This window comes from Microcebus murinus, chromosome 10 (genome assembly GCF_040939455.1).
Source record: "Microcebus murinus isolate Inina chromosome 10, M.murinus_Inina_mat1.0, whole genome shotgun sequence".
NCBI lineage: Eukaryota > Metazoa > Chordata > Mammalia > Primates > Cheirogaleidae > Microcebus > Microcebus murinus.
The window spans coordinates 6227138-6253060 of record NC_134113.1 but is presented as its reverse complement, the minus strand read 5'-3'; the positions used below and the strand labels follow the sequence as shown (position 1 = coordinate 6253060).

The 25923-nt window shown below is 48.5% G+C and overlaps 1 protein-coding gene and 1 non-coding gene across 8 annotated transcripts in view; both read right to left on the bottom strand.

Annotated features, from left to right (window-relative positions):
• Positions 1-25923, bottom strand: part of PACSIN2 (protein kinase C and casein kinase substrate in neurons 2) — a 131086-nt gene that overhangs the window by 19570 nt on the left and 85593 nt on the right. For 6 of the 7 annotated variants that reach the window (XM_012741719.3, XM_012741717.3, XM_076006938.1 and 3 more), the window contains exons 2-4: positions 19376-19515; positions 3699-3855; positions 1255-1490 (exon numbers count right to left, since the gene is read on the bottom strand). In XM_012741719.3, the coding sequence (XP_012597173.2) occupies positions 1255-1490; positions 3699-3855; positions 19376-19435 (453 nt within the window). In that variant the 5' untranslated portion in view covers positions 19436-19515. Of the gene's footprint in view, positions 1-1254; positions 1491-3698; positions 3856-19329; positions 19349-19375; positions 19516-25923 lie in introns of those variants that run through there. The other variant, XM_076006940.1, reaches the window with a different exon arrangement.
• Positions 4647-4754, bottom strand: LOC142873543 (U6 spliceosomal RNA). Its single transcript, XR_012921558.1, has one exon. It is a non-coding gene; the product is annotated as a U6 spliceosomal RNA (small nuclear RNA).

Below are 25923 nucleotides of genomic sequence, written 5' to 3'. Positions count from 1 at the left end.
GTCAGAGCCCTCACTAGAGGTCACAGGCCACTGAGAATGCTTGTGCTGTCAGGATGGGAGGGAAATGGGGGTACAAAGTTGTCCGTGTACTATGACAGCAACTGCCCGTAACAACAATTCACTCCACAAAATTTACTGAGTGCCTGCTTTGTGTCATATGCGGTTCTAGGCACCAGGGACACAGGATGGGACAAAAGAACCTGGGCCTTCCTGAAGCTTTCATTCAGGAGCTGGGGCAGGAAGGTACAGTATGGGAGAGATTAAAAGCTGGAATGATCAGAAGGTGCTAAGTGTGACAATAATGCAGGGAGCACCAGGGGTGGGTGACAGAATTTCATGTGAAGGGCTGAAGACAGCCACCTGAGGTGACAGGGAGCACACGAGGAAGAGGTATGCTGTCCCACAGAGAGCATGCCAGGCGGCTGGAACAGCAATACAAAGTATCCAAAGAGGAACCTAACACCAGTGAGGGGCTCTGCTGGGAGTCAGGTGATAGCCACATGCCCCGTGGTGTTAATGGCAGTTACACACACACACACACACACACACACACACACACACACACACACACACACACACACACAGGTATGCGCTTAGTGATTCAATAGACCCTTCTGTATGTGAGTTAAAGAACAGGTTTCATTCTAGAAGAGGAGTTTGTAGCAATGGTTTCATGGGAGGGGAGATGGTTTCATTACAAACAGGGCCAGGGACAAGAAGGGAGAGAGAGGAGATGTGACAAAAGCCAAGACAGGGAAAAGGAGGAGCGCCTATTAGAGCCCAAACATGGAGGTGTGTTCTGGCTCTGTAAGACTCAATGGCTTCAGTTGCTACAGTATCTAAGTCTGGGGGAAAACCCATACAAGAGGGAGAAAACATTTAAATTAATCCTTTCTACTAGCTCAAAGGGACTTCTAAGTCTCTCCAGTAGACACTTCCCCAGGGTTGGGGAAAGTACTGTTAATTAAGAGCTACCACCAATGTATGATTCTGGTCCTCAGTTACCAAATCTGTAAAATGGGTTGGTAAGGATTAAATTTAAAGAATGCACCTAAATTACTCAGTGTTGTAAGCCTGGGTAAATGTCAGCCACCATGGGCTTCTGGCCTGAGGAGTGGCTTTTCCTCTACCAGCTGTGGCCTCCTGTGCCTACAACAGCTGGTAGGAATTTCTGGGCATCCAGGAGGGAGCACTGCTGGTGGGTGGCTAGCTCGGAGAGGCCAGGCAGGGAAGCAGCCTACAAGGCAGATGTACCTCTTTCAGCTTCTTGGCCCAGGGCTTCTGTGCCTTTCGAAAGCCGTCCTCAGCTTCCTTGGTCTCCTTAAAGCCCCCCATCATCTGCTTGTGAAAGGCTTCCTTCTGCCAGTTCTTGATCTTCTCAAAGTCTTCATTCATCAGCGAGGCCTTCACCTCGAGGTGCAGCTCGCTCACCCTCTCAGCCTCGGACATCATGGCTATCCAGGCCTTCTCCACCGTCCCATACTGTGGCCCTGGGCACAGAGAGAAGCTGTGGGTTACTCAGCGCTGGCCTGTGGCAGGGATTTCCTGTCCCCCCTCAGCTGTTCATGGGGTATTTCAGCCTTGGCCTGGCTGGGAGGTTCCCTCTGGTTGTTTCAGAACTCGCTCTCTGGCTCAGTGCCTTTGTCCATTCCTGAAGCTGAATTCGCCCTGCCCCTCTTCTGCTAGGAAAATAGGGAGATTACATGCATTTCCTTTTTTTAAAGCCACTGAGCACTTTAAAAATTCAAGTTTTGCATCTTAGAAGTCTAACTTTGCTTAACACATTAACTGCATGTGAGTTGTATTTAACTCATGCTAGTTTTGAGCCTGGGGCCTGGTGAAGCATATGTAACTCACATGTCTCTTCACCTTGGGAGCCGTGAGAACCATTTTTCAAGTTGTGTATAACTCACGCACAGAAAACAATAAAAAAAAAATAACAAATTTTTCTTTAAATTCCAATAGGATATTTTGTTTTCAAAGTTTTTATTCTATTTTCATAATAAAACACCATGGCCCTAAGGAAATTTTTTTTTCCCCCAGCATGGCAGTCAATGTGTTAAAGGGGCCAGAGAAGGGGGAGACCCTCTGAAACGAGCTGGCCCCTCTCCCAGGTGCTCGGCACCCCACACCATGCCTCCCAGCATGGCCCTTCGCCAGCCCTGTGCCGCCTCCCCCTGCGGGAGCACTTCTGCTCACTCCCAGCCGCTCAGCTTAAGCTCAAGAATGCCTATGGGACTGGGGACGGTCTCCTCAGCAGAATGGAAGCCCTGTCTGGGGGGAGGAGGGGGAGGGGACGCAGGAACCTGCTCTGGCCCAGATGGAGACCCACAATGGGGGTGGGGGAAGCTGAGTCACCTCACCCCCTACCCACTGTTCTCAGTCCACGAGGAAGGAAGGAAGGAAGGTGTTAATCTGGCTGTCATTTCAGTGTAGGGGTAGGGTGGGGTGGCATGAGGCTCGGGAGGGAGAGGGAGCTATGTCAGGGCTGAAGGTGATAAATGAGAGGACCCGGCCAGTCCTCAGGGCATGTACCAGGGCAGGGCCTGTGTGGGCGCAGGGAGGACACGGAGGTGCGAGGCGTGGTGGTGTGAACCCTCTGGCACATATCTCTGGGCCATGGGGATGGCAGAAGTGTGGCCACATAAATTTAGCCCTTCTGAGTCCGTGTGTCTACAAAAGGAGCATGCTCTCTCCCTGTCCTGCCTCGCTGTGGCCAGATCCACTAGTGAGGGTGGCAAGGGCCTCCAGTTCCGAATAAAGACGTGGGATGGCGCTGACAGCTGGATCCTGTGAGAGGGGGCTTGGGGGGATGGAAATGAACAGCAGCAGCCACCGTCGGCTGAGGGAGCTGGCCCATCCTGGCTCCTCTTCCCCCACACGTGCCTGTTCCACACCTGGGCTCCTGCCCCGTGCCAAGCACTGTGCTGTGCCCTCAATACAGCCCATGTCAGCACTGAGGGGAAGGACAGGCAGCTGGTCTAGGCATGGCTGACCCCTTGCCCAGTGGCCTGGCTCCCCCTGGTTGGCTCAGCTGAGGACAGCAGTCATGGCAGGAGAGCCTGCCCCAAAGCACACCCTGAGAAACTCCTACTGATCTGCTCTGTCCCAGGAGACCCCACAATTGGTCCTTTACTGCTGGGAAGCATGTTCTAACCACAGTCCCTATCCACAACGCTGCAGAATCTTCTGAGCTTTTTGGTAGGGAGGAGAGGGGCAAAACCTCCACCATACAACACCTGTTGTTATTCCCTTTAAAATTCAAAATCAGAAAGCCTGCCATGTGTCACCATCTGGTCTTATCTGACTTGCTATATGGGGACGTTTAAAAACAAACTGATCTCAGTGTTAGAAAGCAAGGTGCTGAGCAGCAAGGCCTTTTACTGGATAGGAACTTCTTCAAGTTCTAAGTTAAACTGGCAAGAGTAAGTGTGTCCTCTGGACAACCAGGGCTGGAATAGGAGACTCAGGTGCTGTTTGCAAAGAGTAGTCTTGTGTTTCCAAGGAAAGGAGACGAAAGTTCACAGAGCCTGTGCCTGCTGGAGACGGGCACCCCGCTGCTCCTCCATAAAAACCACAGTCCCTCCCGAACAGCAAGAAATATTCCTGCCTGGTCTGAGAGGGACTGGCACAGAGAGGTCACAATTTGCCCAAACCCCCTAGCTAGTGAGCAGCTGCCTTGTGCCAGGCCTCCCTACCCTTCTCCACAAGCTGCCTCCAGCGCCGGGCCCACTCGGTGAGCTGCTGTGCGTATGCCTTCTCAATGCGTGCCCGTTCGTGCAGGCAGTTCATGAGGTCACTGCACAGGCGGTGGCCATCGTCAATCCGCTTCACGGTCCGCTTATAGTTCCCAACCTAGGAGACAGAACCAGCTGTGAGGCAGGGGTCTTGCAGCAACTTCCCATCTGCCAGCCCTCTCCTGGGACTGGGGCAGCCTGCCCCTTGCTGCTGCACAAACGGCCCCAGTGCCATCCAGACCCCGATGCTCACCTGGGGTCATGTTTACTATGGCCCTGTCCTCACAGTTTGAAAGGCACTGTGTTGTTACATGACAAGCCTCCCTGTTTTTACTATTAATAGGAACATACAAATCAGTGAACAGGGTGCATCTTAATGTTCTCTGGGCTGGGTACTGAGGGAGGCAGATAGGCAGGCAGACCAGCTCAGGAAGAGTTTTGATGGGGGAAGGTGCAGGATTGAGGACACCTAGAAAGGCATTTCATGCAGACCAAGGAGTCAGGGATGGCTTCCTGGAGGAGGTGACATCTAACTAAAGCCTTCTGATTTAAGGCCATCCATCATATGCTGGGCTATTATTACTTCCCAGGCTAGAGTATAGTGGCATTATCATAGCTCACTGCCACCTCAAACTCCTGGGCTCAAGTGATCCTCCTGTCTTAACCTCCTGAGTAGCCGGGACTACAGTTGCATGCTACCACACCCAGCAAATTTTTCTATTTTTGGTAGAGACAGGGTCTTGCTCTTGCTGAGGCTGGTCTCAAACTCCTGACCTCAAATGATCATCCCACCTGGGCCTCCCAGTGCGCAAGGATTACAGGTAAGGCCTCCCAGGTAAGATCATCTTGATGGCAAAGCTGATTGTTATTTGCTTTGTCAAGGGCCAAGGAAAGGGTTTTTTTTAAAATATTATTTTTCTTAATTTCCACGAATTTGCATGTCATCCTTGTCCAGCGGCCATGCTAATCTTCTCTATATTGTTCTAATTTTAGTATATGTGGTGCTGAAGCAAGCACCCAAGGTGAATTTTTTTTTTTTTTTTTTGAGACAGAATCTCACTCTTGTTGCCCCCGCTAAAGTGCCGTGGTGTCAGCTTAGCTCACAGCAACCTCAAACTCCTGGGCTCAATCGATCCTCCTGCCTCAGCCTCCCGAGTAGCTGGGACTACAGGCATGCGCCACCATGCCCAGCTAATTTTTTCCATATATTTTTAGTTGGCCAATTAATTGCTTTCTATTTTTAGTAGAGACGTGGTCTCGCTCTTGCTCAGGCTGGTCTCAAACTCTTGAGCTCCAACGATATGCCTGCCTTGGCTTCCCAGAGTGCTAGGATTACAGGCGTGAGCCAGCGCACCCGGCCCCAAGGTGAATTTTGACTACAGTTGTCTGTTGGTATCCACGAGGTACCGGTTCCAGGATCCCCCTCGGATACTAAAATGTATGCATACTCAAGTGCCACGGTGGGCCCTGTGGAACCCGCACATACAAAAAGCTGGCCCTCCAGATCAGTGGGTTCACATCCTGCAAGTGCCATATTTTGGATCTGCATCTGGTCGTAGATGTGGAACCTGTAAATACTGAGGGCTGATTGTTTTGGAAAAAACAAACAAACAAACAAAAAACCCCCACAGGTAAGCGGACCTATGCAGCTCAAACCTGTTCAAAGGTCAATTTACTTTTTCCCCCCACATACAAAAGGACAAATTAGGTCACCTAAGTTATAAGTAATAATAGAATGAGAAAACGTTAATGGTTAATTTGGGGTGAAAATTAAAATGTCCAACATGTTTCATTCTTTGAACTGCTGATTTGAAAAGATACAAGGTAGCTGATACTTGAGCACCCAGAGGAAATATGATGGGAAAACAATCTATATTTTCATCCTATATAATAGAGGATCCACTGTCCTCAAAAATCTTAGTCGACCTCTAGTTGGTTTTACCTTTTCTAAAAGTCTCTGCCTGGCTGATCGTTTCGCCATTTTATCTGTTTAGAGCCAACCTGGAAGTTCCTGAGAACAGGAGGGGCAAGCGTCTGCTGGCACTAAAAGGGTGAAGATGCGTCTCTGCAGTGACCAGTAGTGCAGCCTGTTCAACTCCGATTTATGAACAGTTCAAACTGCCTGAGCTTCTGTCCCGAGGTGAGTTAGCCACATGAGGAACAGGGCTCATATGGAGGGTCCGCCAGGAGGAGGTAGGGCAGAGGGGGTTCGACCTTGCAGTGGGATAGGGCGCACAGGCCCTGCACAGATGGGCGAGGAGAGGGGGAGGGGCAGCACTTGGAGGAAGGGCATTCCCCAAGGTGAGCTCTAGGCAGGCTGAGATGACCTCATTCCTATGGGAACCAGAATCCTAGTGAAAAGAAAAGAGCCTTGGAGGGTGGTTGGCCTGGGCAGCTTTCTCCAGAGGCATGGTGAGATTTCCACAGGCTTGCTGGAGTGTGGGAACAGCTCCACAGCCCCCTCCCCACCCTGGTGTGGCCTGGCAGTTTCTCAAAACACAGAGCTCAACCCGAGCTTCAACCCCATACTTCAGCAGCCCCTTTTAGGAAGGCAGAAGTGAGCATTTTCACAACCCGTTGGAAGTGACAACACGTGCTCACTTCCCTTAAAATGGGGCCTTGCTGTCATTTTGAAATTTACAGCAGGATGAAAAAAATACCCAGTAAAATGCAACTCAGTATCGCTGAGCTGGTGGCAAGAGGAGCTAAGATAATCACAGCCTAATTTAGCCTTGCAGCTGACATGTAAGCAAGCTGCAGAGCTGGTTTTCACCCCCCACCACCAGTGGTACTCATGTAGGCAGTCGCCATCAAAACATGTGTTTTTGGCTCTCCAGAAACCTGCCTACCTGTTTGATTTTCAAAATCCTTGGGAAAAGATTTAGGGAAAAGAAAAGGATCTATTTCTTGAGTCACGTATTGGTACAACTCATAAGCACACAGTAGCTGCTGTTCTTATTTGAATGACAACTTTTTTTTTTTTTTTGAGACAAAGTCTCGCTTTGTTGCCCAGGCTAGAGTGAGTGCCCTGGCATCAGCCTAGCTCACAGCAACCTCAAACTCCTGGGCTCAAGCAATCCTTCTGCCTCAGCCTCCCGAGTAGCTGGGACTACAAGCATGCACCACCATGCCCGGCTAAATTTTTCTATATATATTAGGTGGCTAATTAATTTCTTTCTATTTATAGTAGAGACGGGGTCTCATTCTTGCTCAGGCTGGTTTTGAACTCCTGACCTCGAGCAATCCGCCTGCTTGGCCTCCCAGAGTGCTAGGATTACAGGCGTGAGCCACTGCACCCAGCCTTAATGACAATTCTTGAAATCTGAAAAGCAGCGACGAATACAGGAAGAATGTTTGAGTAAGCACAAGATTTAGATTTCCATGCAAGCTCTCAGTTGGTCTTGGAGGCCACAGAGGAGTCTGCGCTAGCCATGTGACCACTGTTGGGGACAGGAGCCTCCAGGTTGAGCACAGGGGCAATGAGAAAAGGGCATGGGCCAGACAGCAGGTGTTGAGATACTCCAGCAACATCGGCCCTGCTGTCCCTGGTAAATGAAACTGCTACATGGGGGCTTGTGACAGGCCATCACTCTGAGTTTCCATCTCCATGAACCACCGGTGTCAGAGCAATGTGCTGCAGTCGTCCTAGCAGCAGAGCTATGATGGCTGTCTTTCTAAATTGAGACAGAATCTACGCACAGGCAAAGTCACCCTTACAAAGTTACATTTAGATGACTTTGGACAAATGTATACCGTTGTCTAGCCACTTCAATCTCAAACCACCGAACATTCCCATCTCCCCACAAAGTTCTCTTGGTTCCCCTGCAGTCCAGCCCTCCCCACGGCCCCAGTGACCACTGCCGTGATCTGTGCTCCTTTTCCAGGATGCCCAGGATGTGGCCTGGGTTTTGTAACTGGCTTCTGTCATTTACACTGATCCATGTTGCTGCCTGTGTCAGCAGCTCATTCTTTTTTATTGCTAAGTGGTATTCTGTTGTATGGATCCACCACCATTTGTTTAGCCATTCATCCCATTGAAGGACATTTGGGTGGCTTTCAGTTTGGGGTTATTATAAATAAAGACGCTATAAACACTCCTCTACAGTCTTTCTGTGGGTATGTTTTCATGTCTCTTGGGTAAATGACTAGGAGTGGAATTGCTATATGCACATGTATGTTTCACAGACTGCCAAACTATTACCCATAGTGGCTGTACAATTTTGCATTCCCATCAGCAATGTACAAGAGCTCCAATTGTTCTACATTCTCACCAGCACTTAGTAGTGTTAATTTTTTTTCTTTTTGCTCCTGACTGTCTCAATCCAAGTAGTGTTAGTTTTTTAAAATCTTAGCCATTCTATTTAGTGTGTAGCAATATCTCATGGTGATTTTAATTTACATTTCCCTAATGTCTAATGATACTGAGAATCTTTTCTTGTGCCCATTTGCCATCTGCATCTCTTCTTTAGTAAAATTTGTTCTCTTTTTATACATTTTTTAAAAACTGAGGTATAATGACTGATTTTTAAAATGCGAGAAAATTTTCAAATATTTGACAAATCGATCATACACTAAAACCTTAACTATTTCTCCTCTATCCATTTTGTAATTAAAAATCTCTCTTAGTTTTTCAAAACACTAGCTTGTTTTGAGATGGCCAAATGGCAGATAACTTTATGTAGAAGTTGAAAACAAACAAACTTTCTTCCAAATCTATCAATTAATTCACTCACAAAACAGCCATTTTTGAAGTAGGTCTAAAGCTACCATATTCCTGATTTCCTCTGAATTCAGGATTACCCCACTCAGATACCAGGATACTAAGGACAAGTGCTCAACATACATGTGCCTGGTGCAGGTGCAGGGAAGGATTCCCCACCCCTCCCCTAACGACTGCCCATTGGAGGGACTTGGGCTTTGGCACAGGGCACTAGGAGGAAGGGGATGGCGAGAGTGTCCTAGAGCCAATGGGAATGTCCAAGGACAGGTGGGAGGCTGCCAGATTAAAGGCGAGGTGATAGAAATAGTTCCAGGCAGAGGGAAGAGCATTGGCAAAACGAAGAAGCTGTGCCACCATAGCCACCTTGGGGCACTGTGAGAAGTCCCCTAGGAATGGAACTCAGAATTCAGGATGCTGGAGATGGGGGTCAGGCGGAAAGAGACCATGAGGGCTGGGCCTTCATCCTGAAGGGTGCCATGCTCATGGACTAATGGGGTTCAGGAGGTTGGGGGAGCTCCTGGAAGGAAGGCCTGAAAGGGACCTCCTGAGACAGGGCAGCAGCAGCAGAGACTGGCGTGCTCTGTCCTTCCGGTGGCAGATGGGGCAACAGAGGTAACAAGATCACAGGCACTCAACAAAAATGTGAAAGGCGGGCCAGGCATGGTGGCCCATATCTGTACTTCAAGAACTTTGGGAGGCTGAGGCAGGAAAAAGGCTTGAGGCCAAGAGTTTGAGACCAGCCTGGGCAACATAGTGAAACCCAGTCTCTACAAAAAAAAAATTAAACAATTAACTGTGTGTGGCGCATGCCTATAGTCCTAGATACTCAGGAGGCTGATAGGGTGAGTCCTAGTTACTCTGGAGGGTTACGCCCAGTAGTTTGAGGTCACAATGAGCTATGATCTCACCACTGCACTCTATCCAGCCTGGGTGACAGAGTAAGACCCTGCCATTCATTCTTTTTTTTTTTTTTTTTTTTTTTTTTGAGACAGAGTCTCACTTTGTTGTCCAGGCTAGAGTGAGTGCCGTGGCGTCAGCCTAGCTCACAGCAACCTCAAACTCCTGGGCTCAAGCGATCCTCCTGCCTCAGCCTCCCGAATAGCTGGGACTACAGGCATGCGCCACCATGCCCGGCTAATTTTTTTTATATATATATCAGTTGGCCAATTAATTTCTTTCTATTTATAGTAGAGACGGGGTCTCGCTCTTGCTCAGGCTGGTTTTGAACTCCTGACCTTGAGCAATCCGCCCGCCTCGGCCTCCCAAGAGCTAGGATTACAGGCGTGAGCCACAGCGCCCGGCCTCATTCATTCTTAAATAAACAAATTAATTAAAAATGTGAGAGGTAAAACCACAAAGTGGCTAGAAAAAAATGTAGAGGAATACCTTTGCAACTCAGAATAGGGATCCTTAAACAAAATTTCTAAAGTAAAAGCCATAAGGATATACACACAAATTTTATTACATCAAAAATTAGGATTTTTGTTTAGAAACTGACATCATGGACAGTTAACAGACTGCAAATAAGCCGTGTCTTAAATTGACAGTGACTAAAATCTGTAATACCCCAGGAAATCTGCACAACAACATGAAACAGACAGGGCTCTGCTAGAGGATGGGCAAAGGACATGAACAAGCACTTTTAGAGCAGAGCATAAGCACAGGGCGCTAACAGCCTTGCAGAGAGACTCTCTCCCTTGTGGGTACTTAGAGGGATGTTTCCGAGAACAACAAGGTAGCTCTTTCCCCTACAGATGGGCAACCACTAGACAGCAGGAAAGGCCAAATGTGGGCAGAGGTGGGCAGACACCCTTTCCTGTCCGTACTGGTAGAGTAGCAGACTGGGCAGGCCTCTGCGAACAACCAGGCAGCAATTAAGTCATTAAATGTGCATATGCCGCATGACAACCCAGCCATTTCACTCCAGACTTAGGTCCCCACAGAAGTGCTCCCTTGGGTCCCAGGGACAAGGTGGGCACACTGAACCCTGAACAGAAACACAATGACTGTCATTTGCATGCATTTAAGATGCATGCACATGCAGTGGGGACACAAAGGTCACAAGAACAGATGCTAATGAAAGCTGTAACAAGGGCCTAGGTATCAACTGCAGGTAGAGGAAAGGAGAAAGGGATGGGCATTGATGAGTTAGTCCCCACCATACCTGCCGTGACCCAAGCTCCTGTTTCCATTGGAGCCTTCCCTGACACCATCCGGCTATGCCGGAGCGCCACACTGCAGCGCCCATGTCTCCCGCATCGCCTGCACTCCCAGACAGGAGAGACCAAGGCCCCATGGATGGTTGCTCCTGGCTGGTCCAGCTGGAAGCTACGCGCGCCCTTCCAAACACTGCCCCCATGCCTCTCAGTCAGCTTGTCTCAAAATCAGCTCGAGCATGTCAGCCTTACTTCCCCCAGGGGGACCGTAAGCCTCTTGGCAACAAGCACCACACACTGAGTGCTTTTCATCAGCAGCAGCATCATAATAGAGCATGTCTGTGCTTTGCCAGGCAGTGTACTGACAGCTTTACGTGTGTCACCTCACTTAACCCTATGACAATCCTGACCAGGAGGTACTATTAATGTCCCTATTTTACAGAAAAGGAAACTGAGGTTTGAAGAGGTACAGTCACTCATGACCATGCAGCCAGCAAGAGACAGGCCCTCCCTCGGCCAAGCTGAGAGCAGGTGTAGAGCTGAGGCTTAGCGGCCGACGGCAGGTGGTGTATGCTCCCATCTGGCCACGACAGGGCTCATAGCTGCCAGCAGTGCACAGGTCCCGCCTGTCTCCATCCTATGCCAATGAGGTTCATTCCAGGAGCCCCAAACTTGGAAACTACGAGGACCATTTGCCAAACACGGCCTTGATCTTACGCTCAGAATGATCATGCCCTTTAACCTGTGGCCCCCCGAGGGCCCAAGCACAACTGCTTCCTCCACAGCCTGGAAAGGTTGGAGGGCCAGCCAGCTGTGCCAAGATGACCAACAGAAGGAAAAGCTCCGAGTGGCGTCCCTCCATGCAAGCCCGTGAAATCAAATCAAATGTTTTATTCAAATTTGATAAAGCATGCCAAGAAGCTCCGGCACATTCTCCATCATCTTGAAGGCAGAGATGAGAGACAACTCTTTGGGGATTGCTTACAGTCAACAGACGGCAACAGGATGGACTAAGTAAACTTCGCTATCTTGTTCAAATCCATCCGTATTCTCAGCCCTCTCTAATGAGGCCTTCTGATCCAGAACATGTGACCTTAGATAAGACCCTCTCTGAGCATTTCTATCCCTTCAGCTATAAGGAAAGGCAGAGTCAGAACTAATCTTGTGAGGGCCAAATGTACTGGGATACAGTGGGTTTATAGTACAGGGTGGGTTTCTTCCCAGCTACCGTGCTCTCGGCCTGCCACGGCCACCACTTAATAAGACCTGACCTTCCGTTGGTCATTTCTTCATCCTGAGAGAAGCGGGAGATAGACCTCCAAATGCCTTCACAATTCCAGGATTTTTTTTTTTTTTTTGGAGACACAGTCTGGCTCTATTGTCCAGGCTAGAGTGCCGTGGCATCAGCCTAGCTCACAGCAACATCAGACTCCTGGGCTCAAGCAATCCTCTGCCTCAGTCTCCCGAGTAGCTGGGACCACAGGCATGCGCCACCATGCCCAGCTAATTTTTTCTATATATTTTTAGTTGTCCAGCTAATTTCCTTCTATTTTTAGTAGAGATGGGATCTCACTCTTGCTCAGGCTGGTTTTGAACTCCTGACCTTGAGAAATCCACCCTCCTCAGCCTCCCAGAGAGCTAGGATTATAGCCGTGAGCCACAGTGCTCAACTCAGGATTTCTAACTGAAGAAACATAGTTGAAGAAGATGCTGGAGCTTCTTGGCGTGCTTTTTCAGCCTTGCACAAAGCATTTGACCTTGACCCCATGGATTTGCCTGGAGGGACACCACCAAGAGCTTTTCCTTCTGTTGGCCGGCTTGGTACAGCTGGCTTACCCTTGGACCCTCCCCTCCAGGGTACAGAGGGAACCAGTTTCCAATCTGTCAATGCCACCGGCTGCCGGGCTACCCACTGAAGCATTCATAACTTTTAATTTTTGAGGGTCTGGCAACACACTCTTGCCATTCACAAATATTTAATGAATATCTACCGTGTGCCAAGGACTATGTGAGGCGCCAGGGAAATAACAGTAAACAAACTATCATGGGCCCTTCCCTTATGGAACTTATGGCTAGAAAAATAACACAACTGCAGATGGTGACAAATTCTGAGAATACTCTGGGCGGTCAGGGCTGCCTAGAGGAAGTGATGTCTAAGGCGAGAGCTTAAGGGAACTTTGAGGCAAGGCTATTTTCTAAAGGCTTGCAGCAGGTGTCGCGAGGCCCACGCAGAGCAGTACACTCTGCCACTCCTCTGTGAAGCTCCCCCCATGGCTCACTGCTCCCTTGGTACCTTGTGTGGACATCGGCTGTCACACCCCAAAATGTGTTAACAGTGGGTTTTGAGGGCAACGATCATGCTTTTATTTGCCTCCACCCTCATGTAAGGCACAGAGAGAGCACCCCATAATATCTTCTTGGAGCCTTAAATGGTGTTGGGAGCTGAAATTTCCAATCCACGTGGAGAGGAGGGGACTGAGAAGTTGCTCAGAGGCACAAGCAATGAAGTAACTTATGGTTCTTTATTTATCAGGTTCTGATTCCAGTGAGTCACATGAGCTTTCCCACAATAGCTACAGAGAGTCAACTGCCAGAGCATCCTCAGGTAGTAACTCCATGAGGACAAATGAGCCGTTCCCAGTGCTTCTTTCTCTTTCAGTAGAAAGAGCAGTACGAGCACAAAACAGCAGCCTGTAAAGCTTCCAGAGAAATCCAGGCCTGAGTTAGCTTAACTCGAAGCCTATCCGTGTCCCAGGCAGGCTGGCAGGGCTCCAGAACCGTCCCCTCTCCCCAGGACGTGACCTGCAGCATCACTACCATTCACCCACCTTCCCTTGAGGGGGGGGTTGCCCGTGGGGAGAGCCTCAGACAACTTTCTTACAGCCTATACCAACCCCTACACTGAATCTTCTTTGTCAAAGGGGTGACTATTGATCTTAGGCTGTAAAATCTGTGAGGTCTTCTTGAAAACACCAAAGAGTAAGGGGTGTCTCTGGGAAGCCACTAAGTCTGCGCCTTGCTTTCTGATTCCACACTGTGCCCTCCACATCTTCATTCCTATAGGGTTCCACTCTCCCGGTCCCAACCTTCCTTCCAGCTCACCTACCACCCAGGCTCCCCATGTGCCCCTGCCCTCAAACAAAGGGTCTGGGGGCTCCAACATGGTGCTGCCCCCAGCCACCAGCCCAGACTAAACCTAACCTCCCTGTGCTCCCCATCCACAAAACAGGGCGATGATATTTCCCCTGCAGGGCCCTGCGAGGGTTAGAGTCAAAGCTCCTTGCCTGGGCCCACTGCTGCTATTGTTTTAACAACAGCCTCAGTTTCTAAAATATCTTGAGTCTGATCTGTGAGCTCTCAGCTCAACTCTGACCAGCACTAGTCCTGTTTTCCTGGGTCTTCACTCCTATCCCAACTCTGGGTTTTCAGTTCTTGCTCCCAACACTGGACTGGCTGCATCCTCTGTTTGGAGGGTGAAGAAAATGAGGCTCTCTACCCTGCAAGGGCACCCTTTGCTGTTGGATAGTTTAAAAGCTACCCTAGATTTCAACAACCTTAAGATCAATTATCAATCTTTAATTGAATTGTTCAAAACAACAAAATAAAAAATGGATGAAATGGAAACACAGAAACTACAATTTTCAGAACCCAATTCCAAAGGCAGAACATTTTGCATTTTTGCATTTTTTAACTAACTGCCTCTTTAAGGCCAGTAACTAAGTTCACCATGCTGTGCGCTCTTAGTGGGAGTTGTACGCATCATGCAGGCATCAGGGAAGGGCCTGAACACCTACACGGTGTTCACACACACAGCACCTGCCACCCTGTGAGCAATTGCCCCCAAGACCCGCCCTGGAGCCCTGGGTCTTGCTCACCCTTCAGCCAAGCGCCCAGCCAACAGCAGGAGCTTGGTCCTCCCTGAGGCTTTTACTCCCCTGCGCCCCAGGGAGGCGCCCGAGGAACGCAGGCACTGCTCTGCTCCAAGAGGCGCCCGCACCTGGGACAGCGGGACCACCTTCCAGGTCTAAGTAAGAGCTGGCTGAAACCTTCAGGCACACCCTGATGGACAGTGAACGGAGGCAGGGACAGTGTGACAGACATCTGAAATTGAGTCAGCTGCTAAGGTACAAAGCCAGATGACCTCATGGGGAACTCACCAGCTGGGAAAAGCTGGAGTAGCAATTCCTCCAGGAAGCACAAGTCTCCTCCCCACCCCTCCCCTCCCTGGTACTTCCACAGCCCCCAGCACCTCCACCCTGCCCCCCCACCCCACCCTGCATCCCAATCTTCTGTCCCCCAGCTCTGCATCTGGGCACTTCAGCTCCAGCCCCACCTACCCCAGTGCAGAGAGACGCCCAGAATGTCTCCGCAGAGCTAAGCCCCTACCGACTAAACTGAGCACTACAGACCCCTCCTGCTAAGTGTATAATTAGATTTGTCACCAAGTAGAAAGGGAAAATATGTCTCTCAAACAACTTAAACAAGTTATCCTGACATCACTGAAATCAAATAAAATTTTATCTTCAGAGGATAAGCTTCCTTGCAGCACAAAACCCTGTGGTGTTAAATTCTCCCAAGGCAAAAACTGAATGCCTCTACCTGGCATTAGAACAATGCCAATTAGACAGAAGGAGACAGGCCTGCATGGACAAAAAGAAACTCTCCTGTACATTGTGTGTACAATGCTCATGCGTGTGGCTGCCAAACTGGAGTGTGTAGACAGAGTCAACACTGCAGAGATCACATGGGCTCGGGAGTCATTGGGATCCTGGCCCTGCCACACAGGTGCCTGTGACCCCAGGGACAAGACACTCTCTGGATGCCAACACACTCATTGCACTAGAATGCGTGCTCCTGGCACTGGGCATTCCGTCACAGAACAGTGGCAGGCTGTCACCCCTTACTGAGCCCAGCCTGTGCGATGGGCTCAGGAATTCAGAACACCCTGAATTCGGCTTTCCCTTCTCCCACTAGCAGCATAACTTGATTTTCCCCGACACCAGGAATGAGTGAGTACACGGGCTGATGACAACACTCCAGACGGTGTGCACCCGGGGCATGAGCTGAAAACAAAATGACAAATTCTATGGCCTGCAGCAACCTTCCCAGGCAGATGGGAAGACCTACAGTCTACCCTGCCACGTCCACCCTGCACACAGCGAGCCGTCTGTGGGCCCAGCACCTGCCCGCTGGAACCAGGCTGGTTCTGACAACTACTGGAACCCAGGAACCTTCAGAGGACATGTTGGGCCCACCAACAGGGGAGCTCCTGTGAGACCCTCAGCCATTTCTACTCAACTGCCCATCACCCACTCCTTTCAATTACATGAGTCCCTTCCCTGTGCCCTACGTGGTGCTAGTTACTGACAACACTAGCTGAGCAGGGCTGCCCTGCTCCTGCCAAGCTTTGGACAGCAGCCGAGGACAGGCACAGCAGGAGCACTGAAAGCTGTCAAAGGGAAACTCCAGTATTCATGTAGCTCAGTGCTGCTGTTGGACTGTGAGCTCCATGAGGCCAGGGACCATCCTTGTCACATTCACCTCTGTGTCCTAGCCCCAGGCTCAGGCCTGGCACACAGCGGGCGCTCAACATGTACAGGCTGAATGACCAAGGAGGATAAAGGATGGCTTTGTGAAAACCCACAGAAGAAATTCACAAGAGTATAACTCATTCCTAAAAAAGGTGGGTATAGAGATCTCCAAAGAGTGGGCCATGACAGGCTGTTCAGAAATTCCAGAAATGGCCAAATTCTGTCAGAAACGCAGCTCTCATAATAATAAGGATAACAACGCAGCACGTCTCTATGTTGTGTGTAACATCAGGGTAGGATAAAGAGTTTCTGCCAAAAAAGGGAAAAGGTGCCACACACAATTTTGGGCTCTTTGAAGATGTTCTCTATAATTCTGAACCGTCCTGGGAAGGAAGAATCTGCAATGACATGTTTTGGGCCTAGGAAACTGAGTAGGTTATTTCATAGCAAGCATCCAAGTAAACACCATGGCCCCTCATCTCCCACACCGCCTTTCCTGCCCCCCCCAACCCCACTTCCCTCATGTGCCCCAGCGAATCCTACAGCACCTGGCACAATGACCTGCCTAGCTTCTGTCTTTGTCCTCCAAATGTCACAGCTAAAGGCCCCTGGAGGGCAGGGCCATGTCCCTCCCTGCAGGCACATAGCCAGTATGCAGTAGATGGTTCTGGAATGACCTGTGCCAGTTAGTACCTTTTGGAGGAAAGGAGTAAAATTCAACATAAAAGTCTTTTCCACCTTGACATCACAAGGCTTTCTTTAGGAAAAGTTGCCTTCCATGGGAAAGAGGAACTTGCTGGCCACCAGGAGAGACACGCAGCTGGCAGAGTGCAACCTGAGTCTCTCAGATCTAAGCAGGGCCAGCTTGCTCTGAGCAATTGCTCCTCTAGTCAGTGAACACTGAAGGAGGAAAGGGAGGGAGGGGGAAATGAGAAGGAGGCGGTGTCGGGGGGCATGCACCACAGAGTTGACATAAGCTGAAGAACGATCTCAGGGGCAGCATCACAAGCTGAGCAGAGCCTGCCTGAGCACTCTGTGGGCAAAAGGCGATGGTCTTGTCTACTGATACTATTGTAGCTGAGAATTTAACAGGGAGCACAGGAGCTTAAGTCAATGACTGAATTTGTTTGTTAAAGCTACTTGAGTTAATAGATGCTCACTATATGATGACAATGTTCACCTCAATTTTTTTTAACAAGCAGCTGAAGACTTCTGTAATAGCACTATTTTAGCTATTAAAATTTCCTAGCAGTTTCTGCCACCAAGTGGGTAATTAAAACAATGTTGCCAAAGGCACTGCAGGAACATAGTGTAGACTATGTGCTGATTACTTCTGGCTCCCACAGCAGAAGGACAGTGTCCCCAGCCAGACCTGTCCTGATGCCCTATACCACTTACATGTGTTCATTCCTTTAACCCTCATAACAATACTTGGATGTGGGTACCATTATTAGCCCCATTTTACAGATTGGGAAATTGAGGCAAAGAAAAATTAGTAACTTTTCCAAAGCCATATATATATGGATAGTAAGTGATGAGGCCAGGAGTCAAACCCAGGCTCCCTGGCTCCAGGTGAATGTCTTATCCGTCGCTGTTGTCTCTCTTGGCCCATCTCTCACTTGGGGGCACCCTCATCCTCTCCGCACTACCACTGAGCTCAAGGCAAGGACTGATTAAAACCAGCCAGCAACATCATTACAGTCGCAAAAGACTCCCCATGACTCTAGGGGTTTCTATCTATAGTTTTGGTGCAATGCTAAGAACAAGGACTACATTTCTCAAGGCTGGCAGCACAAGAGTGGACAGGATGTAAACTGTCACCACCTGCTCCACAAGTGCTTCCGGCCACAGCCTTTCTAGGGGCCAGCAAGTGGGACCTGCAGATGGGCCTCTCTAGCTACTGGAATTTGAGCTGGACACTCCCCAGGAAAGCTGCCACCGGCCGAAGGCCAGCAGTAGAGACTGCCTGCATGCTTTGTGCTTTTACTTCTGCTGCTGCAGAAACCACTCCTTGAGGGCAGAGACTCTGTCACACTCCCTGCTATACCCATATAGGGCCTAGCACACAGTAGGTGCTCAATAAATACATACTTTTAATGAAACAATGTATTCAACTAAAGTCAGAGATGACCTTTTTGTCTAATACAGAGGAAAGGAAAGTGCCGATAGAATTTTGAGCTCCTCGCCCATCCCTTTTTTTTTTTCCCCAGAACTTGGGCACTTGTGATCACTTGTCTCTATTAGATGATAATATCAGATGGTATTTGATTTTAGCCAAAATGATACACCCAGTTCCTTCAGATTTACAAAACTACTTCCTGCTAGTCCCCAGCAAACACCAGGGCGTCCCTCTTGTCTCTTCCACCGCCCAAGCCAGGTACCAGCAGAGCACACTCGAGGGTGCTGATGTCCATGTCCTCATCTCACCCTGGTAGGCTCCCTCGGAAGCCAGTGGTACCCCCCATGCAGATGAAGACCATGAGGCTCAGACCAGTTGATCACATCCCAAGCTAACATGGCTGGGATCAGAGCCCAGAGCGTTCTAACTGCAAAGCCTCTTTCCAAAAAGCCTGCAATTGCCAGGAAAGCTCAAGGGTTTTAACATGGGGACAAAATTTGATAAAAAATTGACTTTCCTTTTAGTAGCAGGCAGGAAAAGTAAGTAAGTGAGGCTCAGGAAGAATGACTTCCAAAAAAAACCCATAAAATAACCTAATCAGGAAGGGAGTTCCTCACGGCCAGGCAGATGCCCTGACAAGCTGGAAGGCAGTCTGTTTGGCCCTCTGGCCACTTGCCTGCGCCACCCAGCAAGATCTCCCTTCACAGCCATCTGTGTTACTATACAAAACTCAAAAGTACAGTGTCTTGCAGGCTAAGCCCAGTAATTACCATATGTCATTCCCAGTCACATTGCTAAAATACAAAAAGGAGGATCTGAGAATGGACAAATCGCCAAGACCTTTCATAAACAGCCCCAACCTCTTTAAGTACCAAACTTTTCCATTTTCTAGCAAGGTAGGTTCACTGCCCACACTGGTGGCTACGGCAACCCTGAACTGGCTGAAAACAAGCACCCACATCTCTTCTGTTGCTGTCTAGATCTGACTCCAAATGCCTGGCTTGTTTTAGAGAATGTTCATCTCATCCTCCTATTTCCCCAAAATAACCAAAAGGCCTGCCGGCACCATGGGCTGGTCACTGCAGTCAGCTAGAAGAAAGCGTGAGCATCACCTCCCAGAAGCTATCGCTGGACACTTCTACTCCAACGGAATCATCATACGTGACAGACATTTCTTCAAAGGGTGAGGGAGCAGCAGGGAATGCTTAGATTCAGGGATTCAACTTCAGATGCTCAATATCCGTAGATAAACCTATGAAAGAAAAACACATATCATGTGGTTTTTACCATAAATTCCCAAGGTAAAAAAGCAAGTCATCTCTATTTCATAACTTCCCATTTCCATCGCAGCCTTTAATGTAGTCTAAAATGTTTCCTTTAGGTGGGAGAGAGGCAATAAACTCTAACCAACTCTGGGCATGGCGTATGTGTGTATGTACATGTGTGTATGTGTACATATCTCACACTAACAAGTAAACCTCCACATTTTACTGAAAAGTTCAAAGAACTTTCTAAAGAATAGTTTGTGTTCTTAGATCAACAGATTGATAATCTTACTAAATGATCTTCCTCATCCTCTGGAGCAAGGGGCAGAGAATATGGAAGGACAGCACACAAAAGCAGGCCAAACCCAGCATCTTTGGGCTCACCCAGCCCAGGCGTCCCTACCCACTGGCAGGGGTAGGGCCTGGGATACAATGTGAGCGGAAGTAATCCCACCTTCGACTCCCAAACCCCACTCTGCAGAGTTCCCACCACGTCCCCTGTGCCTGGCACTGTTCCCACTGCCCCGCCACAGTCTTGACCAACTCATCTCAGCCACTGAAGCCCGAATTCAGACCAGTTTATGCTGAGGCTGCCCAGGTGTGGCTCAGCTGGAGAGAATAAAAGCAAACAAGCTAAATCAATCATTTCTGAGTAACAGATGCATGATTCCAGGCAAGGGTATAGGGGCATTATTTCTCCTGCTGGAGGGAAGAAGCTGAAGGACCCCCACTATGTTCACAAGCATAAATCGCTTTGCTAGAATGACCTGTCCACAGCCCAGATGAAACACTCTGATTTCTTGGTGAAAAGGTGACTCCGCCTTTCTCTACCTCACCCTGTGTTCAGATCATACAGCCAGAGGCCCCAGAGTTCCCCAATGACTACAGTCAGCAGTCCAAATCCTCAGCTTAGCAACAGGAAGGGGTAGAACAGAGCAGCCAGTGTTTCTTGAGCACCTACAAGGGGCAGACTTTATTCAGTTACTGTTCTATATGTTCACACTAATCCTCACAGTTCTCTGTGAGGCAGGGTAGAATCACAGAAAGGAACACAGGCTCCAGAGTCAGACTGCCTAGGCTTGGATCCCAGATCCATTACTTACTAGCTGGGCAACAGTGGGCAAGTGACCTACCCTCTCTGTGCCTCAATTGCCTTATCTTTAAAAGAGACACAATAATGGAACCTACATCACAGAATTGCTGTCCCAGTACATACAAGGGCTACATACAAGGGTTTAGAACACTATGTGGTCCATACTAAGTGCTGCAGACATAGTAAATATTAAATAATAATGTATTTATTATTGTTACCATTACTATTATATAGTAATTATCATTACTTTTATCTCTATCTTACAGTAGAGAAAACTGATGCTCAGGGAGGTAATGTGTTAGCCCCTGGCCATCCAATAGTGGATGGAAGGGACTAGCATTTGACACCAACGCTGCCTGTTTGCTAAGGTAATAATATTCTCCCCATTATGCCAAGATGTTTTCTAAAAATTCTCTCAAATTTAAATAAATCAGATGTCCTATCACCTAAAATCTAATTGCTAATTAAAAGGGTTCAATCTGGTGGACTGCAGAGCTTCCAAAGGTAAACACACCACTGTTCAGCAACAGATACAAAGAACAGAAGAGATTACGGTACTGCCAAGCCAAGCATTCCAGAGACACTCCCGATATGAAGAGACAGTTGTGTGGTTGTGACGCACGTGCAGGCTCTTACGGAGAGGGCCCCAGCGAGGACCAGCACACTGGCTTGGACTCTATCCACAGTCACCTGAGCCGCTAGGATATCACAGAGGCTGGACAGGCCATCTAGCCTGGGCCCAGGTGCCACCTCTCACAGCATGTCCTATCCTGAGGAATCCTAAGCCACTAGCCAGGGCCCTCCTGGAGTGGCCCCAGCCCATGTTTGCAGTAGCAGAAAGCCTTCTACCCAGAGCAGCTGGTCTCTGCTCCAGGCTTCTCAGGGAGTATCAGGGCTTCTGGCTCATGTGAGTCCCAATCACGCTGCCAGCTGGGCTGCCTGGCCAGCCCTGGGAGCAGCTACAGGGAGGAGCAGCCCCTCTCTGCACTGAGAAGCTGCTTGATACCTGAGCTGCTTCAGGCAGAGGCACTCAGGTTCTGCCTGGATGAAGCCGTGGTTTAGACACCAAGGGACAATCAGTTCTCCGAAAGATTTATTAAGAGCCCACTAAGTGCCAGGAGCCAAGGACAGGCTCAGCACAATGCTCAACTTTTAGGGGCAACGGCCAGACTCACTGTGTAGATACCAAAACCAAGATACTCTAGAGCTGCCAGGGCCTCAGAAATAACACATGCTCTTAGCTGACTTTTGGGAACAAGGTATGCCAAGTGAGGGGAAGGGACATGCCCAAGTCACATGGTGGCAAAGTTGGGATAAGGACCCACACTCACTTACTTTCCCTCTGTCCAGGGCTGAGATTTCACCATAGCAGTGTGCTTGGCGAATGTGACATCCCCAGATCATAACCGTGCGATGCCTTCAGGTTCAACCAGGGCCAAGCATACCCCACCCATCCTATGTGGCCACAGCTTGATGTGTAACAACGACAGCAGCTCAACTATCCAGGGGCACTATATTTCATTTTCATACTCAGCCAGCTCCTTGCCACAAATTTTTCACCTCCCCACTTAGACATTCTCCAAGATTATGTATGAATGCCTTTATTAATTTAAGTAAAACAAAAGTAGAAAGACAAATCTCTCTTTGTAAAATTGTACAAGGCATTTAAGACCCAATATAAATGACTTTTGCAAGTTCCGTACTACCACCTCACTTCTGAGTTGTAATAATTCAGAATTAACTACATTTTCTTTCTGAACCATCTAAATGGATCTTATCCAGGGTCTCACTGAGCCACAGTCAGAAACTGGCAAAGACATCCAAAGCCCTACAGGGGACACAGAAGCGAGGGACAGTAAACCCAAATAGACAGAGACGGTGAGGGAAGAACTGAAGGTCTTCTGTCCAGATTCAGTGAGGTAACGCAATGAAAGCGCCCACTGGGAAAGCCAGGGATGGAAGGACATCCTGGGCTTTGAAACTGGAAAGCTCAGGTTCGAATCCCAGCTCTCCCACCGACTAGCAGGGTGACTGTGGGAACGCCACGCCGTTTCTCTGAGCCGCGGTTCCTGAGCTGTGCTTCACTAGGTTTCAGTGAAGGTTACACAAGATGGTAGGAAGGCCCCAGGTTGAAGCCTGCAGCAGGGCCTCTGTGCCTCAGCCCACGCCCTAGACTCCAAGTGTCCTCCCTACTTCCTTCAGCTCCACGCGACAGTCACAAGGAACGCGGACGGAACGGAGGACCTGGGGGGCAAGGATCTGCACCGCAGAGGTGGACCTGGAAACTCATCTCTGGTGGTCACAGAGCCTCACCAACCTCGGGGGCCTGCACTCTCAACTAGCAACTCCTGAGCCCCTCTTTCCTGCCCCGCCTCCCGGATGTCAGCAGCAGAGACCTGTCCTACTGCCTCGTCTCTCCCAGAGTGCCCCGCGCCAACCCGGCATATTCATCTCTCCTGGCTCCCCACCCCCCGCACGCCCCATAGTCTGTCCTTGCAGCTTTCCCCACACCTCCCAGCAATGATCTCAGGCACTCTGGTGACCTCTAATATCACCAGTGTGCAGCACACAGCAGCAGCTCTCTCAAGAGTCAGCCTTGCCATCATTAGAGGAGGAGATCTTCCTCACAGACTGCAGGAGGATTAGCAATGATGAATGAAAGGCACCTGGCATTCAGCATTCATCCGACACCCTTAAAGTGGCGGCCATTGCTCCGAAAATCACCACCCAGCAAGCCACCCAAAGGTGGTGAGAAATGACGGTGACTGGGGTTGGATTTGACTTTTATGTTCTCATTATTTTTACAACTGCAATAAGCACTCTTTCTGAGGCTGCTACCCACCCCTGCAACCTTGTCGCCAGCCCTCCCTTCCTCAGCGATGAGGAGGCCAGTCGGACCTTACTCACCAAACACTGCGCTCCATGCCACATGTGTGAACTTCCTTTAATCCAATGACCACCCTATGGGGTAGCGGTTATCGTCATGCACCTTGTTAAAGTGGGGAAACTGAGGCACAGAAAGGGTAAGGAGCTTGCCCAAGTGGAGGAGTTGAGAGCTGAATAAAGGCAAGTTGACAGCAGCCATACTCTTAACCACTGACCATAACCACCTCAGTGCTGAGCTAAAATCTAGAACATACGTGAACAACTACATGTGCTGTTGTATGCTGTGCCATTATGAACTATGCTAAAGTCCAGTTCTCGTGGATGGTCTGTTGATCTTGGCCTTTTAGGTGGGTGTGAATAGTAGTTAACTCACCATGGTTTTAATCTGCATTTCCCTTATTGATGCCTGGTGTAAATTATACCTGCTGCTGCTGTGTGTGTTTGTTTTGCTTTGCTTTGCTTTGCTTTTAAAGAGAGAGAGAGTGAGTCTTACTATGTTGCCCAGAAGGCTGGCCTTGAACTCCTGGGCTCCAGCAAACCTCCCAAGCAGCTGGACTGCAGGCGCACACCATCCCCTGGCTGTGCCCTATCTTTTTATTCCTTCATGGGGTCATTGGTTGCATAGATATTCTTAATTTTAATATAGTGCAATTCATCAAAATTTTCTATTATAGTTAGTTTTGTTTGTTTGTTTGTTTTTTTGAGACAGAATCTCACTCTGTTGCTCGGGCTAGAGTGCCGTGGTGTCAGCCTAGCTCACAACAACCTCAAACTCCTGGGCTCAAGCGATCCTTCTGCCTCAGCCTCCCAGGTAGCTGGGACCCACTAACTGGACAGGCATGCGCGCCACCATGCCCGGCTCATTTTTTCTATATATTTTTAGTTGGCCAATTAATTTCTTTCTATTTGTAGTAGAGACGGGTCTTGCTCTTGCTCAGGCTGGTTTTGAACTCCTGACCTTGAGCGATCCTCCCACCTCAGCCTTCCAGAGAGCTAAGATGACAGGCGTGAGCCACCACGCCCTGCTTATAGTGTTTTTATGTCCTGTTTAAGAAGTCTTTCCTCTTGCTGAAGTCATGAAGATATTCATTAACCTTTATGACCCTTTAAATGTGTGAGTTTTTGTGGGTTTTTTTTTTTTTTTGGTTTTTACTTTTCACACCCAGAAATGATGTTTGATGTGATATGACACGCAAGTCAGGTTTCATCTCTTCATGTGGATGTCCAGTTGGTCCAGCACCACTTGCTGAGAAACGCTTCCTTTCCTGCACTGTTCTGCAGAGCCACCTTTGTCCATGGATGTATGGATCTTTATCTAGGCTCTCCATTCTAGCCTCTGTGCTGTGCCAGCACCACCAGGTCTTAATCACTGCAACTTCATAAGAATTCTTGGTATCTAGCAGAGGAATCCTCCACTTCATTCTTCCAGAGTGGTTTGCCTTATCCTTGGCCTTTTACATCTCCATACACACCTTAAAATCTGTCTGTTCACTCCACCAACCAGCCCACTCTACTGGGATTTTGATCACTCTGAGAGAACTGACATCTTTACAACAGGCGTGATCACAGCTCACTAAAGCCTTGAACTCTTGGCCTCAAGTGATCCTCCTGCCTCGGCCTATTGCATAGCTGGGACTATAGGCACACGCCACTGTGCCCGGCAGTATTTAACATTCTTGATGTTATAAATGATATCTTTAAAATCTTTTCATTTTAGCTGTTTATTGCTTATAGAGCAACTGATTTTTGTATACTCACCATGTACCCAGCAACTTCACACTTACTATTTCTAACAGTTTACCTACAAATTGTTTTGGATTTTTTATGCATACATTCATATCATATTCAAATAATGACGGTTTTGTTTCTTCCTTTCCAATTTGTACGGCTTTTCTTTTTCTTGCCTTACTGCACTCGAGAGGGCTTCCAATAAAATGTGGAAACCCTTCCCGATCTCAAAGACAGAGCTTTCAACATTTCACCATTAAGGTTAGCTATAGGATTTTCAAAAATACTACTTTTTGGATAAGAAAGTTTCCTTCTTCTATAATTCTACTAAAAGCTTTTATCACAAATGAATGTTAGCATAAGACTGGCTTTATTTCTTCTTAAATATTTGGCAAAATTTGTCAGTGATGTCATCTGGGCCTGGTGTTCCTTTAAGAAGTTTTAATTATAGATTCCAGCTCTTTAACAGGTAAAGGACTATTTGTGTATTTTCTATTTCTTTGTGTGTTGATTTTGAAAAGTTGCATTTTTCTAGGGAGTCCAGTTCATTTTCCTATAATGTATTGGCATAAAAGTGTTCATATTATTCTCTTAGATTCGTTTTAAAGACTGAAGGGTATATAAGAATGCTCATTCTTAACACTGGTTTATTGTGCCTTTTCCTGACCAGTCTCAGAGGTTTACAAAT